This window comes from Panicum hallii, chromosome 3, assembly GCF_002211085.1.
Source record: "Panicum hallii strain FIL2 chromosome 3, PHallii_v3.1, whole genome shotgun sequence".
NCBI lineage: Eukaryota > Viridiplantae > Streptophyta > Magnoliopsida > Poales > Poaceae > Panicum > Panicum hallii.
In genome coordinates, this window is record NC_038044.1 from 15,106,562 (window position 1) to 15,120,746 (window position 14,185).

Here is a 14,185-nt window from a genome sequence, read left to right on the forward strand (position 1 = left end):
GAGCGGTATAAAGAGTTCGAAAGTAACACCTAATGTGCATTAGGACGGTGTGCCTTTGTTGCTCCAAGTTGGCCTTCCATGAAGATATGAAAGAGCTAGTTTTCAAAGTTGGCTCGACCAGAAGGGTAAGTAATTGCAAGCAAAACTTTTCTAACAGTTCAACACAAGGGAGTTTTCTTGTTTCCAACTATTGAAAATGGTCATTTCGTTTTCAATTCATAAGCCTGGACTCATCGCTCGGACTAGGGCACTGTTACATCTTAATTACATGTATTATAAACTTGATTTCCTCTTTTTTAATGCATGGAAGCACCCCTGTCATGTTTGTTAAAGAAGTGCAATTTTTGAGCTTATTAAGACAGAGAGAGAGAGAGATGGGTTGGATTGCAGGTTAAGCCTTAGTTGTAAATCTTTGCATTTGCATTAGCTTTCTCATGGTTGCATTGCTACATTAGGATGGTGACGGCTGAGTGCTGACAGCTCATCAATTATTGTCGCCCTCTATGGCTATGGCTGCATCGTGGTCCAAACTTCACAGTTCTGTTCATCTCTACTTTGCTTCTTCTTTCAGTTTTTCCACCATTATAGAAAGTCGAATGAATGCCTGATGGAAACTTTTGCCAACGATGTAATGATACCGGTTCGGGCAGTTCCCTTAAACGCCACACATCCTGACATTGTTCTATCAAAATGATAAAGAGACGTCAATAGGTTGTGACTAATTTTATGGCATCTAGTTCCTTAATTGCAAACATGAGAAACAGGGTTTTATATCTCTATAATTTGGATAAAAGATCGTGTTTCGTTATAGCTGAACCTCTCATTGCAAAATATATCCACCCACTGTTTGGAGAATCACAAATAAGATTGGGTGCATGGTTTCGCTGCTACCTCTGTGATGGCTGTGCATGCAGGAGTTTGACAAATGTTTCCATTCAAAACAAAGAATACAAATCCTTGTCATATTTTAGCCCATCTTTATTTAGAAAGACGAGACATAAGTTTGTGCGAAAGAGCTCCTCGCCTTCAGTGCGGTACGTATCAATACGGGAAAAACGTACTATTTGAAAAATAACGTCCGGCGTGTCTCTTCGCTTGAATAAGACCAATCGCAAGAGCTCCCATCCGTCCTTTTGGAGAGGCACCGCAACAAAAAAAAAAGGAATAAAACACTGTTACGAAGAACATCTAGGAGGAGGAAGGGCCACAGTTTCAATCTTCGGTCCTCGCTTTATCATGTGCTAACCTTAAGCATTCACAGATTTTTTTTTCTTTTCGCTAGTTTAAGCATTCGCGGAATTCGCTGCGTTTTCCGGACTCCAAAAGCTTCGTTTTTCATTTTATTTAAAGAGTATTTTCAAAATCAAAATTATTTTTAGTCAAGATATTTGGTACGTGATAATTATCCACGAACTGGCGTAGATTTGCTAATTTGTGCCGCGCACTTTTTTCTGTGCCACAGGTTGTCGCGTATCGGCAGTGCAGCGCCCCACTAGGCGCGGGCCCGGGCAAATCCGGTCTGCTCTTTTCGCCGCTCCGTCCCGATCGCCCTCCGCCGGGGCCCTCCCCGCGGAGGCCACGTCGGAGCCTGGCCCCGCCTGTCAGGAGCGGAGGAGGGCGAGTACAGATGCGCGGGTAAGCGGTGGCGGGCGGTGAGAAAAAGAGCCGGTGCCGATTGGTTGCACTCCAGCGTCAGCGCGGGCCCCGAGGCTGACGGGCGGACTGAGCCCCTATGGGGGCGGTCCACGTGGCCGAGGGGCGCATAGTGTATTCACTGCCATGGGTCGCTCCCGCATGCCTTTGTTCCCGTTTCTTCTATCCTGCCGTGTTAACTCGCATCAGATTCCCCTTGCTCTCACCGCTAAATTGCTAGGCTCACCCCAAAGCACTCCACGAGCTCAGCAACAAAGATTGACTAATAGTCGCTCAATTCCAGGATGTTAGATCATTAGTTTTGGTCCAAGTTAAACTTTTTGCATTTGGTTAAGTTTATAAAAAATGCATTAGCATTTATACTCTATGATAACAAATATATATGTTCTCCAGACATACTTCATGGTGGATTTGAAGAACTCATTTGATGTCGGAGATCCTAGTGTATTATTCAATAAATTTGGTCAAAGTTTAAGAAAAGATTGACTTAGGATGAAATGGACAAGTCTAACATTTTGGAACAAAAGGACGGACAAGTCTAACATTTTGGAACAAAAAGAGTAATCAACTTGCATTTTCCATTTAAAAAAAAAGAAAAGGGAATAAATTCTATATGCTCCAATTCGCAATTGTCTTCTGAGTATGTTGTTATTTTTGCTGCTGCTGCTACATGGATCTTAAATTGTGTTTCAAGTTGATCTATGGACAAAATATGTGTTTTCTTAGGCAAGTTAATCTTTTGTTATCTATTTTCTTTTTCCATCCCCTCAACTAGCAACGTAGGCGGACAAAGGACTTTTAGGAGTTCATCAAGATCGTATCTATATTGGAAAAGTATGGAGACTGATAATCAAGAGATCAAGAGTTTAGATGTTGAAGGGTGTGTGGTGGTTAGGTGGGCAATGCAATTTTTTCATCTTCATTTTATTGTTTTGTTTCTTCTAAGCCACTTGTTTTAGTTTCCCTTGACGATAGTAGTATATCTATAAAAATGTATCATTGATGCCATAGCGTCTTATTGATGGAGAATGGATGTTATATTTCCTTCAATAGAAAACTAGAGTTGCACAGGGTAGACTTAGCCAATTCCCTCCATCTCCTCCCCAGTCCCCCACCCACATGGATACCAGTTCTATTCCCAGTGCGTAGGGAGTTTCACCTAGCTCTCAAACCAGAGCCACCGTCTCTAAAACCCCTTTTGCACCACGACACTTACTAATTCTTCCGTTCCTGTTGTCCTTTCATGGCTACTAAATCGGGAAACTCATCCACCATCTTATACTCCCGTTCCTCGCTCGCCACACCACCATCACCACTCCATCACCATCCTTTGTGCACCTGCACCACAGGACAGAGCTCGCTGCCTCCACGCCATTAGCCCCCTTGATCAGCTCGGTTCTCTGATCCGTAGGTCGGCCGGCCATGGATGGGATTCCCAGGAAGCGGTACGGATCCAAGAGCAATGCCCACCAGGGGGGCGCGGCCTGCAGCAGCTCGCCGGGCAAGCGCAAGGGGAAGGCTGCTGGCGGATGCGGCGGGAAGAAGCCGCCGATCAAGGTGGTGTACATCGGCAACCCCATGCGGGTGACGACCAGCGAGGCGGGCTTCCGCGCGCTGGTGCAGGAGCTCACCGGCCGCCACGCCGACCCGTACAAGTACAGCGGCAGCGGCAGCGCCGCAGTCGACGCCGCCGACGACAGCAGCGGGGGCAGCCCGGTGGGGCCGCATCAGGCGGGCGCGCTGCCCATCAGCCCCGTCAGCACCCCGTCGTCGGATGCCGCCTCGGCCGCCGGCGCGGCGCACGCCTCGATGCCGGCGGCCTACGAAGACGACGACGAGGACAGCTTCGCGCCGCAGCTGATCGACAACAGCTACTCCGTGTTCTCGCCGCCGACGTTCCTCTACGGCCCGCACGGCGACGGCGAACTGTGACCCCAATCGCGTGGTAGGGGGTACACGATGTACGCTTATCGCATCTCGCATGACAATGAATCGATGATCTGTATCGTATGTGCGTGTGCAGGCTCGATCGTAGGCAAGTAGTAGAACTGATGAATTCTGTACGCTGCTATATCTAGCTCCAAAAGCAATCTCTTGTGACGCACTGCCACCGGCAAAGTGTACTGCACTAACCTACTGTATGGTGTGGGAGCCACATGATCCAATCTGCATCGCTTTGGGGGTTAATTGGTGGTTTGCAATGATGAAATGGTAATGGGGTTGGTCAGGTATTTGAGTCAACAACAATCCGATTGCTTTCGTGTGCTAGTTGGTTCTTCTTGGAGACCAACAAATCAAAGATGAACTGCTCGGGGGGATTATTAGCTAAGTGTTTGAATGAACCGGGAGGAGAATCAGATTCCGCTCCTTTTTTCCACTGAAAACACTGGCTTCTCATTGATCCGTACTTGACTCCGGTCCATTTGGTAATTATATTAAATATACAGAGGAATGATTTGAAAGATCACTGGCTTTTGAGGCAATAAAGCTTAGTTCAAAATTGTTGTGTTCTGTATGTGGCTATGGTTGTATACTTGTATGGCTACATCTAGCTCTACTTTGGAGGTAGGTCCTCAAAAGAAATTTACTAAGTATTATTCATGAGCATACATATGCCTGATTTACATATAGGTGCTTAGTTGATTTAATTGCTACGCTTATATAGTTCCAAGGTGTTAATGCTGTCAATTCCAGTAGCATTCTAGCTGGTAATTCGTAATAACTGAAAACTAAAGCAAATGGGTCTTATATTGCCGTTTTCTTGGAACAACTATGTGCAAACTGGAAAATAGTTTGCAATGTGTTTGTATTTTATTCAGGTAGTAATAGTCTAATAGATGACTGCAAAATTTTAGGTTGATGGCTGGACTCAACTACAGTTCATGCAAACTATACCAAGAAACTTTAGAAGCTTTCCACAGCAAATTATATTATTTAAGGCTTATTCGAAACCTAAAGTAAACTCTGATTGTTTGGATGAAAGACATATATGAAAATGAGCCCTTACATTTGGGGCGCTAGCTACTCGTTTAAATTCATTTTGACGCTGCTCAGCTCCATTTACTAGTTTTCGTAAACTCCACAATCCCATCTGCTGCGTCCTAAAAAAATAACGTGACATAAAATTACGCATAGCGTAGTATAAATGATTTTGGAATAAAGCAACGGTACTGGTTTGCACACGCTTCATTTCTTTTGACAAGCCATTGTTTTCCAAAGTGTTAATCGAACGGTCCCTATTGTAAAGTCTCATCCTAGCATCTCTTATTTCTCCTTCCTAAATTCTTTTTATGTGTGAGTTATGTAAATAACTTCGTTGGCTCACGCGAGCTCTCTTTTTTATTTGTATAGCATGCAGTTCTCCTGCCGGTTATTCGTAAAGAACAAGATCAGACGCACCGCCATCGATCTCATCCCTATTGTGAAGTCTCAGCTCTCGTCTGCGCCTCACGCCGGCCGGTCTCTCTTTCGCTGGCCACGCCCTGATCCGCTTCCCCTGCCCTCGCCTGCGTTCGTCGGCGTTATGCCCGCGCTTGGTTTTCTGCTCACTGGGATGTCGACGCAGCACGCAAGGAAAACGGTTGGTTACCGTCAAGGCGCCGAGGACTGCCGCCGCTGCGGGGCGCCTGGTTGCGGTTCTGTGATGGCGGCCCGGCCTGTTCGTAAACGAGCCCATGTGGCATGCAGGTGCGGGGGGTTGATAGAGATAGACGGATTCGTGGCCCAACCCACGAGCCTCAGCCCGCCTACTAACTGAGAGCGAGCGAGGCCGACGGCCGTGGTGGGTGGCGCCTGCGCGCGCGCCGCAGCCCGTGTCGTTGGTGGGCTGCCGCGGCGGCGGACCGGCGGTGCGGCACAGCGGCCGCGCGGTCTTGCTTGGGGACTCCTCCAGCGTGGTTGCACCGCAGGTCACGGCCTGGCTGTGGCGGCCGGCGGGACGCGAGCGCGCGGTACAGGTCAAGTACCGCTGCGACGTGAACGGAGGAGATGCCTGCCCCGTCGGAACTCCCTCGGCAGTAGTGATACCAGAGTTCACGGGAGGACGGGATAGGCAGGCTCCGTCCAGCTCCCAAGAGGCCAAAAGGAAAAAGGAATCTGAGGTCTGCGGAGAGCTTGTAGGGTGGGATGGCTCACTGGCTCTGCCGTTCAATTCAAGCCTTCCCCCATGGTTCCTCTTCCTCCATGGAAGAAGTCAAGAAGAGAAAGAGAGTGGAGCTGTGGAAGGTCTCCTAGCAAATTGGTAACGTGACTGATGAGCTTTTAGTTTTGTGGGTACTTTTTTCAGCAAAATGTTTCTACGGTTCGTTTGACACGGTGGCTATTCTAACTGCTCTGGCTCTGACTTCTGACCTCGGCCTCGTTCCGATCGCTCTATCGAGTTGAGCGCATGCGGGCCACCGGCCAGCCATTCTCGCCATCCGTGTGGGCGTCGTCCGTGGAAACCGGGGTCAGGACGACTCGAGGAGAGAAGATGGACGCAGCAGGTGCAGCACAGCAGCAGCTCTTCTGACGCCATCGCGTGAGGCTCGATCAGGCTGGCATGGGCGACGGCCTTTTTCTTGGGTCGTCGCAGGGCTACTGCTGACTTGGACAGCTGACAGGCGACAACTCACGCACGCCCAGGCGCGTCAGCATCACGGCTGCCCAGCGCACCGGCCGCGTCCACGTCGCTCGTGCCGCGCTGGGCCGTGCTGTGCACCAGGTGCTTCCTGCAGCTAGCCCGCTTTGTCGTTCATGGGATGGGGAGGCTAGTAGATCTCTAGATAGCCCTCCTCTCTCGGCTCGCGCGGTCGCAGTCGCCATCCCCTCCAAGACAAAGGACGAGGCCACCACCCACCGTTGCTGTCCGTGCTCCGCCCCCATCGCGTACAACGATTCTCCCCCGCTCCCGCCACGCCGATCCAGGACCCCTTCGAAAAGACAAAAAAAGGGAGAGTGATCGCCAGCCAGCCTGCCAGCCTCCCTCGCCGATGCTTATGCCCAGCCCTCAGCTTTGCAACGACGTAAACAACAAAAGCCGCCAGCCGCCGCCACCGCGGCTCCCGTTGTTTCGCTCGCGCTCTCGTCTAGGAGTAGTTTACTACCCATCTCCGGTTCGAACAAACAACAAGAGGTAATGGAGCTCGGTTTGTCATCCGCCCGCTCGCCTGTTGTTCTCGGTGGATCCGAAGTTCCAAGGACCTGGAGCTGGAGCGGCCTGCGCCCGTGTCCCTTCCCCGGATTGTCGCATGCTCCGGCCTAGAGAAACAATCCAACAGGAGACTTGGAGATGGCCAGGCCACAGGAGGCCGGGGCGCACGCGGATGCGTCCAACGGCGGGGTCGGCTTTCCACGACGCTTTTCCAACCGATAACGTCGCCGTCCCGACCGGTCGAATCCACGCCGGGGTCCCCCTGCCGCACACGCCCCGCCTCCCGCCCCCGGCTCTCGCATCCCAGGCTCTCCGTTCCCCGCCGGGCGCCGGCCCCTACACAGAATCCACAGCTGCTCTGCACTTGCATCTCCCCTCTTTCCCCAGGCCCCTGTGGCCCTGGCATTGTTAACGATAGATGAGTGCTAAACGTGGCTCTCTGCCCTCCCGGGGTCCTTGGCCCCTGGGGCGGGCCGTGTACTCGCAATAATTCCACAAGACGTCACGGGCGTACGGGCATGTTTCGTTGTTAGCCAGATTTTGCCACGTTTAAGGTTAGACAAATCTAATAAAAAATTTGGAAGCCACACTTTTTCTTACCTAAAGAATCATACCACACTTTTAATTTCTATGACATGTGAAGCATAAAAGAGTCTTGCCTAAGCTTGATTACCAACCAATATGTACCAACTTAATCAAATTTACCTAAAGTTAGATTTAAAAAATATGGCTAGGAACCAAACGCCCACACCCCTCTCCCTCTCCTTTGCCGGAAGATCAGGCGATGATGGCCTCCGCCTCCGGCCTCCCTCTCTCCCTCCCGTGCTTTTCCTTTCCTCCGAGGCCATGATTGTCCCGGGATGGCTTGCGTCGCCCCTACTTCTTGTTAGATCTCGGGCGCCACCGCCTTTTGGCTTGTTGCCGGTTTTGCAGTTTTAAAACTTTCGTCGGTCGTTTCCAGCGCTCATGACGACGAGGGCATCTCCTGTTCTCGGCAGCGTGATCTAGCCTAGCCTACCCGGAGGATCTCACCGTACGTCACGCCGCGTCAGCTGCAACTTGGAGCCGAGATGACGCCCGGATTCTCGATTCTCCTCTCTCCAATACATCGTAGTACTAGTAGTAAAGAAAATGGAGCACGGGATTGACTTTGACAGGGGTCAATCGGTGAGGAGCAGTGGAGCACGCGCGGCGCGGCACACAGTGTCTGCAGCTCTGCGCTGCGCCGCGTGTTCAGAGAAAAGCCACGCTCCCTTGCTCTGCCCCGCCTCTGTCCTCTGCCCGGCGTCCACCTGCCGCCTCTCCAGTCAGTTCTTCTTCACAGCTCCGCTCCCCACGGCCCCTCCCGCTCCCTGGGCTCGGTTCGTTTCGCGCGGAACCCTAACCACCGCCACGACCGGGGCGGACGGGAAGAAGAAGAAGAAGAAGAAAAAAATCCCCCAAATTCCCAGGCCTCCCTCCCTCCCCCTTCTTCCCCCTCCCCCCGCGTCGCTTTCGCCGGACACCACCACCTGCCGCTTTCCCCTCGCGCGCCTCCACCTCCCCCGCCCCGCCCATCTCCTCCGTCCCTTTTTGACCCCGATTGGGAATCCGCATCCGGCCCTGCGGCGGCATTCAATTCCCCTGCGCTGCCCTGCCCTGCCCCCCGCGAGCACGCTGCCTCCCCTCCCCACCCCCGCGCGCGCCCGGCCCTGATCCCGCGGCCCCGGCGAGGGGAGACCGGCGCCCTCCCGAGACCGCCGGTGCGTCCGTCCCCCCGTCCCATCGCTCAGTCAGGTTCGCCGCTTGGTTTTCCGTTCGGGTGGAATGGTTCGCCGCTGAATTCGGTGTGGTTCCCGGCCGTCGCGAGCTGCTCGCGGCGCGGAGGGTGCTGCTTTGCTGAGCTCGGTGGGTTGATTTTTTAGCTATAGCTTTGCTGAATTGTTGGTTGGGGGGGGGGGGGTAATTTTTGGTCCGAAGTAGTATCGGGCTCGGCGTGTATTAGTCTTTGGATTGGGTAAAAAGTAGTGAGGATCGTCTGGGTGGTGGTTGGCATGAACCTGCTCCGGTGACCTTGATCCTATGGGAACGGTTCCAATTACGACTCTTCTTACATTTCTCTGCTTGCTATAGTTTTGTATTGCGGGTTGTTTGCGGAGTCGAGGCTTTTTCGTGAATTTCGGTGTTGGGAAAAGGTTGGATTGGCGGTATGTGTTTGCTTAGGATCTGTGATCACGCTCCGATCCACTTCAATTTCTACTGTGACTGTGCTCTGGTGCCCCCTGTTGTGCTTGTTGTACAAACATTTAGCGATTATAATTTGTTTGAGAACCACAGCTTGGATGGGCTCCAGGCCTCCAGCCCTGTGTGGGTGTTCAAGACTTCTATGGTCATTTGGGGCCACTAAAATTAATTCTGGCCTTGTAGCCATTTGGCAGTTCTCAAGTATTCTGTTACTAGTTTTATTTCTGTCCAAGTCATAATTTCAGTTGCCACGTCTTTACTGGTCCATTGACACCAAGCTGTGAAATCTGTCTCCTGCTAAAATCTAGTCTGTCTGCCATTTGGAGCTCAGTCGTTAGGCTGTCTTGGACTCTTTGTAGTCTTGTTTTTTGGGTGGTTTGGAATGTTTGTTTCATATATGATTGCAGTTATTTTATATATAGCAGTAACTCTTAGGTTTGAAACATGGTGATTTAAAATAAATAGCAGTAACTCTTAGGTTTGAAATGTGGTGATTTGATTTCGAATTATAGTGTTCATATGTGTTGATGTTGCTCTTCCCATTCACTTGTACAAAAAAAGAATAGCTGTGCTAAGGGCAATATATACGGTGAACTGATGTAAGACTTAAAGTTGGTTTTCTGACATTTTAGCATCAACTTGATATGTTCGACGACATATAAACGCTGGGAATTTTTATATAGCTTAGTATCCTAGTTTCTCTCTCTATACTTGGCCTTATGTGAATGACATCTCATTTTAATCGTTGCAGTGTTCACATGATGTATCATGCTAAGAATTTTTCTGTGCCCTTTGCTCCGCAGAGGGCTCAGAATAATGAGCATGCAAGTAATATTGGAGCTATCAGTGGAGCCAACATAAGCAACCCTGCTAATCCCGTAGGAAGTGGGAAACAACGTCTAAGATGGACCTCAGATCTCCATAATCGCTTTGTGGATGCCATCGCCCAGCTTGGTGGACCAGATAGTGGGTATTCTATTCTCTGTTGAGTATTAGTCATTGTAGTTGGTGTTAATGCATTGCATAAACTGCCATCTGCACAAATGTTCTGTACTGATGGTTTAAAAAACAAGGAGTTATATCTTGCAGAGTATGGACTGCATATTAGTAGTATATTACTTGAATGCATTACACATGTCATATATGCGTAGCAAACTGGAAATTTAACTGAATCAACCGTGCAAATGTTTAGGATCAGATTGCTGCACGCTTTCTGAAATTCATGTGTACTTGTTATTTAGACCCTCTGTAATTGTGTCTGCCATGTTATTAAATCCAATCACATTGGAAAATGTGTGTGTCTGGAGAACTGTGGTCCTTGTCAAATGGAGAAACAGCTTTGAGTATTGCATGTGCAGCATATCTGACTCTAGTAGTCTGGATTTGACTGTTGATAAGCTAGAAGGTTATCATGAGAGTACTTGATTTTTTGGGGATTGCAACTACAAGTACTCTGTATCTGAGACTCTTTATCATATTTCTTCAGGAGCTACACCTAAAGGGGTGCTCACTGTGATGGGTGTTCCAGGGATCACAATTTATCATGTAAAGAGCCATTTGCAGGTGAAGAATTTCCCTTGAAGGAAACAGATTTCAAAATAATTCATTGCAACTAATGCTTGCTCTTTCCTCGGTGCTTGTAGAAGTATCGCCTTGCAAAGTATATACCAGAATCTCCTGCTGAAGGTGAATATCCTTCTCTGCTTCAATTTTTCTTCTGCAGCCCGTTCCTCTTCCCTAATATCAAACGCTGGAACTAAACAGCTATTCATTTTATGTTATGATGGAATATCATGTAGGTTCAAAGGACGAAAAAAAGGATTCGGGTGATTCCCTCTCTAACACGGATTCTGCACCGTAAGTTATCTTTTTACCCAGTCGTGTGTGCCAAGTTTTTATGAATTATGTAGTTGACTAAATATTCTTACATGTTTTAGAGGATTACAAATCAATGAAGCATTAAAGATGCAAATGGAGGTTCAGAAGCGGCTACATGAGCAGCTCGAGGTCTGTTATTGAAAGATGTTAGCGAATTTATATCATACTGTTTGTTTTAATACTTAATATTGCTCAGTTTACCCACCAATCCTACTTAGCTAGGGATGACTTCTACAAGCTAATGTTTTGGTCCATTCTTTCTATTCACTTATTATTTGTCAAGTTATACCTTACCGTGTTTCCTTCTCATGGCTGTGCTGTTTAGTCGTCAATTACTTCTTATTGATAATTATTTCATTTGCCTTATTTTTTTGTAGTTTGTGAGTTCTTTTAACGTCAAGATCAATCTAAATTTTCCTTGAGAAGTCTGTTTTCGGTTAGATGAAATTCATTGTACTTTATCTTTTCAGGTTCAAAGGCAATTGCAGCTGAGAATTGAAGCTCAAGGCAGATACTTGCAAATGATCATAGAGGAGCAACAAAAGCTTGGTGGATCAATCAAAGCTTCTGACGATCAGAAGCTTTCACATTCACCTCCAAGCTTAGATGAGTACCCCGAAAGCACGCAGCCTTCTCCCAAGAAACCAAGGGTAGATGCGTTGTCACCGGATTCAAAGCGCGATACGACTCAAGCAGAATTCGAGCCCCATCTGATTGGTCCATGGGATCAAGAAATCTGCAGGAAAAACCTATGCGGTGTTGCATTCCCAGTGGAGGAGTTCAAAGCAGACCCTGGTATGAGCAAGTCATAAAGCAAAGCCTTCCTTGACGGGCATTCTTCATAGTTGACCTCTCCACTAGATGATCTCATTCGCATGTGAATATATATCATCTTAACAACAGAATGTTGTCCGGATCTTCCGGATCTGCACCTGATCCTTGCAGCCACGGCCAGTTGTTGTTGTCACGGTAGTATTCATCATACAACTCTTGTAATTATGAGGATGGTGTTACAAAGTTTCTAGCCAGCATTTCCTTAGCCCTTAGTTGAACCATGTAGCAAGAAAGAGGACTTGTTTACACGCAATACATTTGCTGTGAAGAGGGCGCGCCCCTTGAGCTACCTGAAGCTATGTGATGGTGATCTGTGTTCGAATCATTTCCAATTTCACCGATACTTACATTGACTTCGTTCCATGTATCCAAGATGCAGCCAGCAACACCTCCAAGAGGTCGGTCAGCTGGAAGCCTGAGCAACTCTGCATTCCGCTGGACTGGATAGTTGGCTTGTTGCTTACTGTTACCGGTGAAGGTTTCGGTGACACGGAGTGCTGGAAATGTTAGGTCGTACACAAGATTTCAGCTGCAGTGCTACCCAGAATCAAAAGAACTTGTTTGAGAGAGAATCTCAAGGAGTTGCAGAACAAAAGCAAAGCACATATTCTACCTTGACATTTTGCAAAGGAGCACTCAAATATTTTGCGCGTCGCTACATGTCGCAAGTGGCAGTTGGCAAACAATAGTACTCGTTTATTTTGCTCAAACGTTTCGCTTTCTCATGCCAGTAAAATGCTTTCAGACAAGCATTGATGCTGCACACTAGGACTACTTGATTGGGGGCATTTGGATCCAGATTTATAGCTTAGTTCGGATTTAAGCTAAATCTCACAAAAATCCCCTTGTCCAGACTCCCTAAGCAATACATTTAGCATGTGTGAGGAAAAAGAACTGCACGTAAGGTTTAGCTAGGCAAGAGTCAAGAAAACGTCGCAGTGGTGTCTTCGATAGGTCAGCAGTGCGTACTTGTAGCTAAAGGATATTTAGTTATTTATGTTAGTTCTTTCAAACGATCAAAGCTGTACAGTTTTTGACGAGAATATGTGGGTCTTTTGAATGTTAAGAGAATGGAAACCGCCACAAAGATAAGCAAAGTGTAAATACAATTTTGCCAAATAGTCCCTAGCAGCCTATAGGTATAATAAATTTAGCGAAGGCCCTTAGAAACCTACATCACTTGTGCTATGTATGTTTTTATGTAAGTAAATCATTTTCGTTAGACCAGTAACTGAAGCTGTCTACCTTGGCTCCAGGCCTCCCTCCCACCTAAAAAAGATCCTAAGACCGCAGTTCAACACACACAGCACCAGGCGTACTATAAATCCACATCCATGAGTTTAGTTTAATTGTGCACTTATTTAATTGAGAAATAGAGATGTGTCTTGTATAAATGTGATGTAGAGTTACATCACATGTAAAGAAGTGGCATCCATGATAAGTCTTGAAAATCATTTATTAACGGTTCGTCATCATTTTTTTCCGACTATGTACTAATAGGTTACAACCAAAATTAATAGCAAAAGCATTGCACTTTCGTCTATTAAACTCTCTTACACGGCAATATCATCAGGATAATGGAAAATGCACACCCATTGCACCAATCTTGTAACGCAAAATCTAAAGATTTCGAATGTAGTTGTAGAAGAAAATGAGAGTTACTGCGCACATACACGAATCATACTCATAACCTCCACAATTCATTAGAAGCTGAGCATTTTTCCACTAATTATAGAACTAGTTGCCTAATGGCATGCTGTGGCCATGAACAGATTTCTATAAATACATATATTTGTAGCTAAAAATGTATAATTATTTACAGTGTTTTTTTCCAACGCAATTGATTGGCAAACGTCATTCCTACATGAAAGATCTAAGGATCTGCTATCGCGTTAATTAGACTAGGAAATACTCTGTAAATTGCTTGATCTAGAAACAGAGAGAGGGATTGAGAGATGCAAGAGAGAGCACGGGGTTATACCTTCGTGCCCTAGGGCGGCGGCGGATGCAGAGGTGCCTGCCATGGCGGTGTAGCGCAGGGATGGGAGTAGTTCGGCCGTAGGCGTACGGGTCGCTGTGGCCGACGGCGTAGACGCGTCCGCGAGCTCGGGGCAGAAGCAGGGACGTCGAGGGCGATGCCGGAGGAGCTTCCCGCCGCTTACCGCGCTCTAGATAGATCGGCTACGCTGACTGTGGGTGGGGTGGCGGCGGCCGGTCAACCTCGTGATGCGAGCCGCTGGCCCCCACCCCCTTTTATATTGCGCGGCGCGACGGGGGCCCACCAGCTAGGGTGAGCTGGGGCGCCCCCGATCAGGGCGCTTGGGTGAGGTAGCCCATCGGCCCGTTAGGGTCCGATGGGCTAGGAGATCAATCTAACAGTCTCCCCCTTGATCTCACCCTGTCCTTTTCTTTTACTTTTACTTTTTCGCGTTTCGTCATGGATTTGTGTATAGAGCATGCCTCATC

General features: G+C 48.2%; 2 protein-coding genes across 4 annotated transcripts; both read left to right on the plus strand.

Annotated features, from left to right (window-relative positions):
- Positions 1 to 2,862: 2,862 nt before the first annotated feature.
- Positions 2,863 to 3,771, plus strand: LOC112887876. The gene has a single exon (XM_025954165.1). It carries the CDS (start codon positions 3,076 to 3,078, stop codon positions 3,583 to 3,585), a length of 510 nt encoding a protein of 169 aa, XP_025809950.1. The 5' UTR covers positions 2,863 to 3,075; the 3' UTR covers positions 3,586 to 3,771.
- Positions 3,772 to 8,081: 4,310 nt separating this feature from the next.
- On the plus strand, positions 8,082 to 12,018 carry LOC112887874 (myb family transcription factor PHL7-like). 3 transcript variants are annotated; one of them, XM_025954161.1, is made up of 7 exons: positions 8,082 to 8,671; positions 9,759 to 9,973; positions 10,494 to 10,570; positions 10,651 to 10,693; positions 10,807 to 10,864; positions 10,945 to 11,014; positions 11,356 to 12,018. In XM_025954161.1, exons 2-7 carry the CDS (start codon positions 9,766 to 9,768, stop codon positions 11,695 to 11,697), a joined length of 798 nt encoding a protein of 265 aa, XP_025809946.1. In that variant the 5' UTR covers positions 8,082 to 8,671; positions 9,759 to 9,765; the 3' UTR covers positions 11,698 to 12,018. The 3 variants fall into 3 exon arrangements, with proteins under 3 accessions (XP_025809946.1, XP_025809948.1, XP_025809947.1); XM_025954163.1 differs by having other exon boundaries at positions 8,082 to 8,526; XM_025954162.1 differs by having other exon boundaries at positions 8,083 to 8,560.
- The last annotated feature ends 2,167 nt before the right edge of the window (positions 12,019 to 14,185 follow it).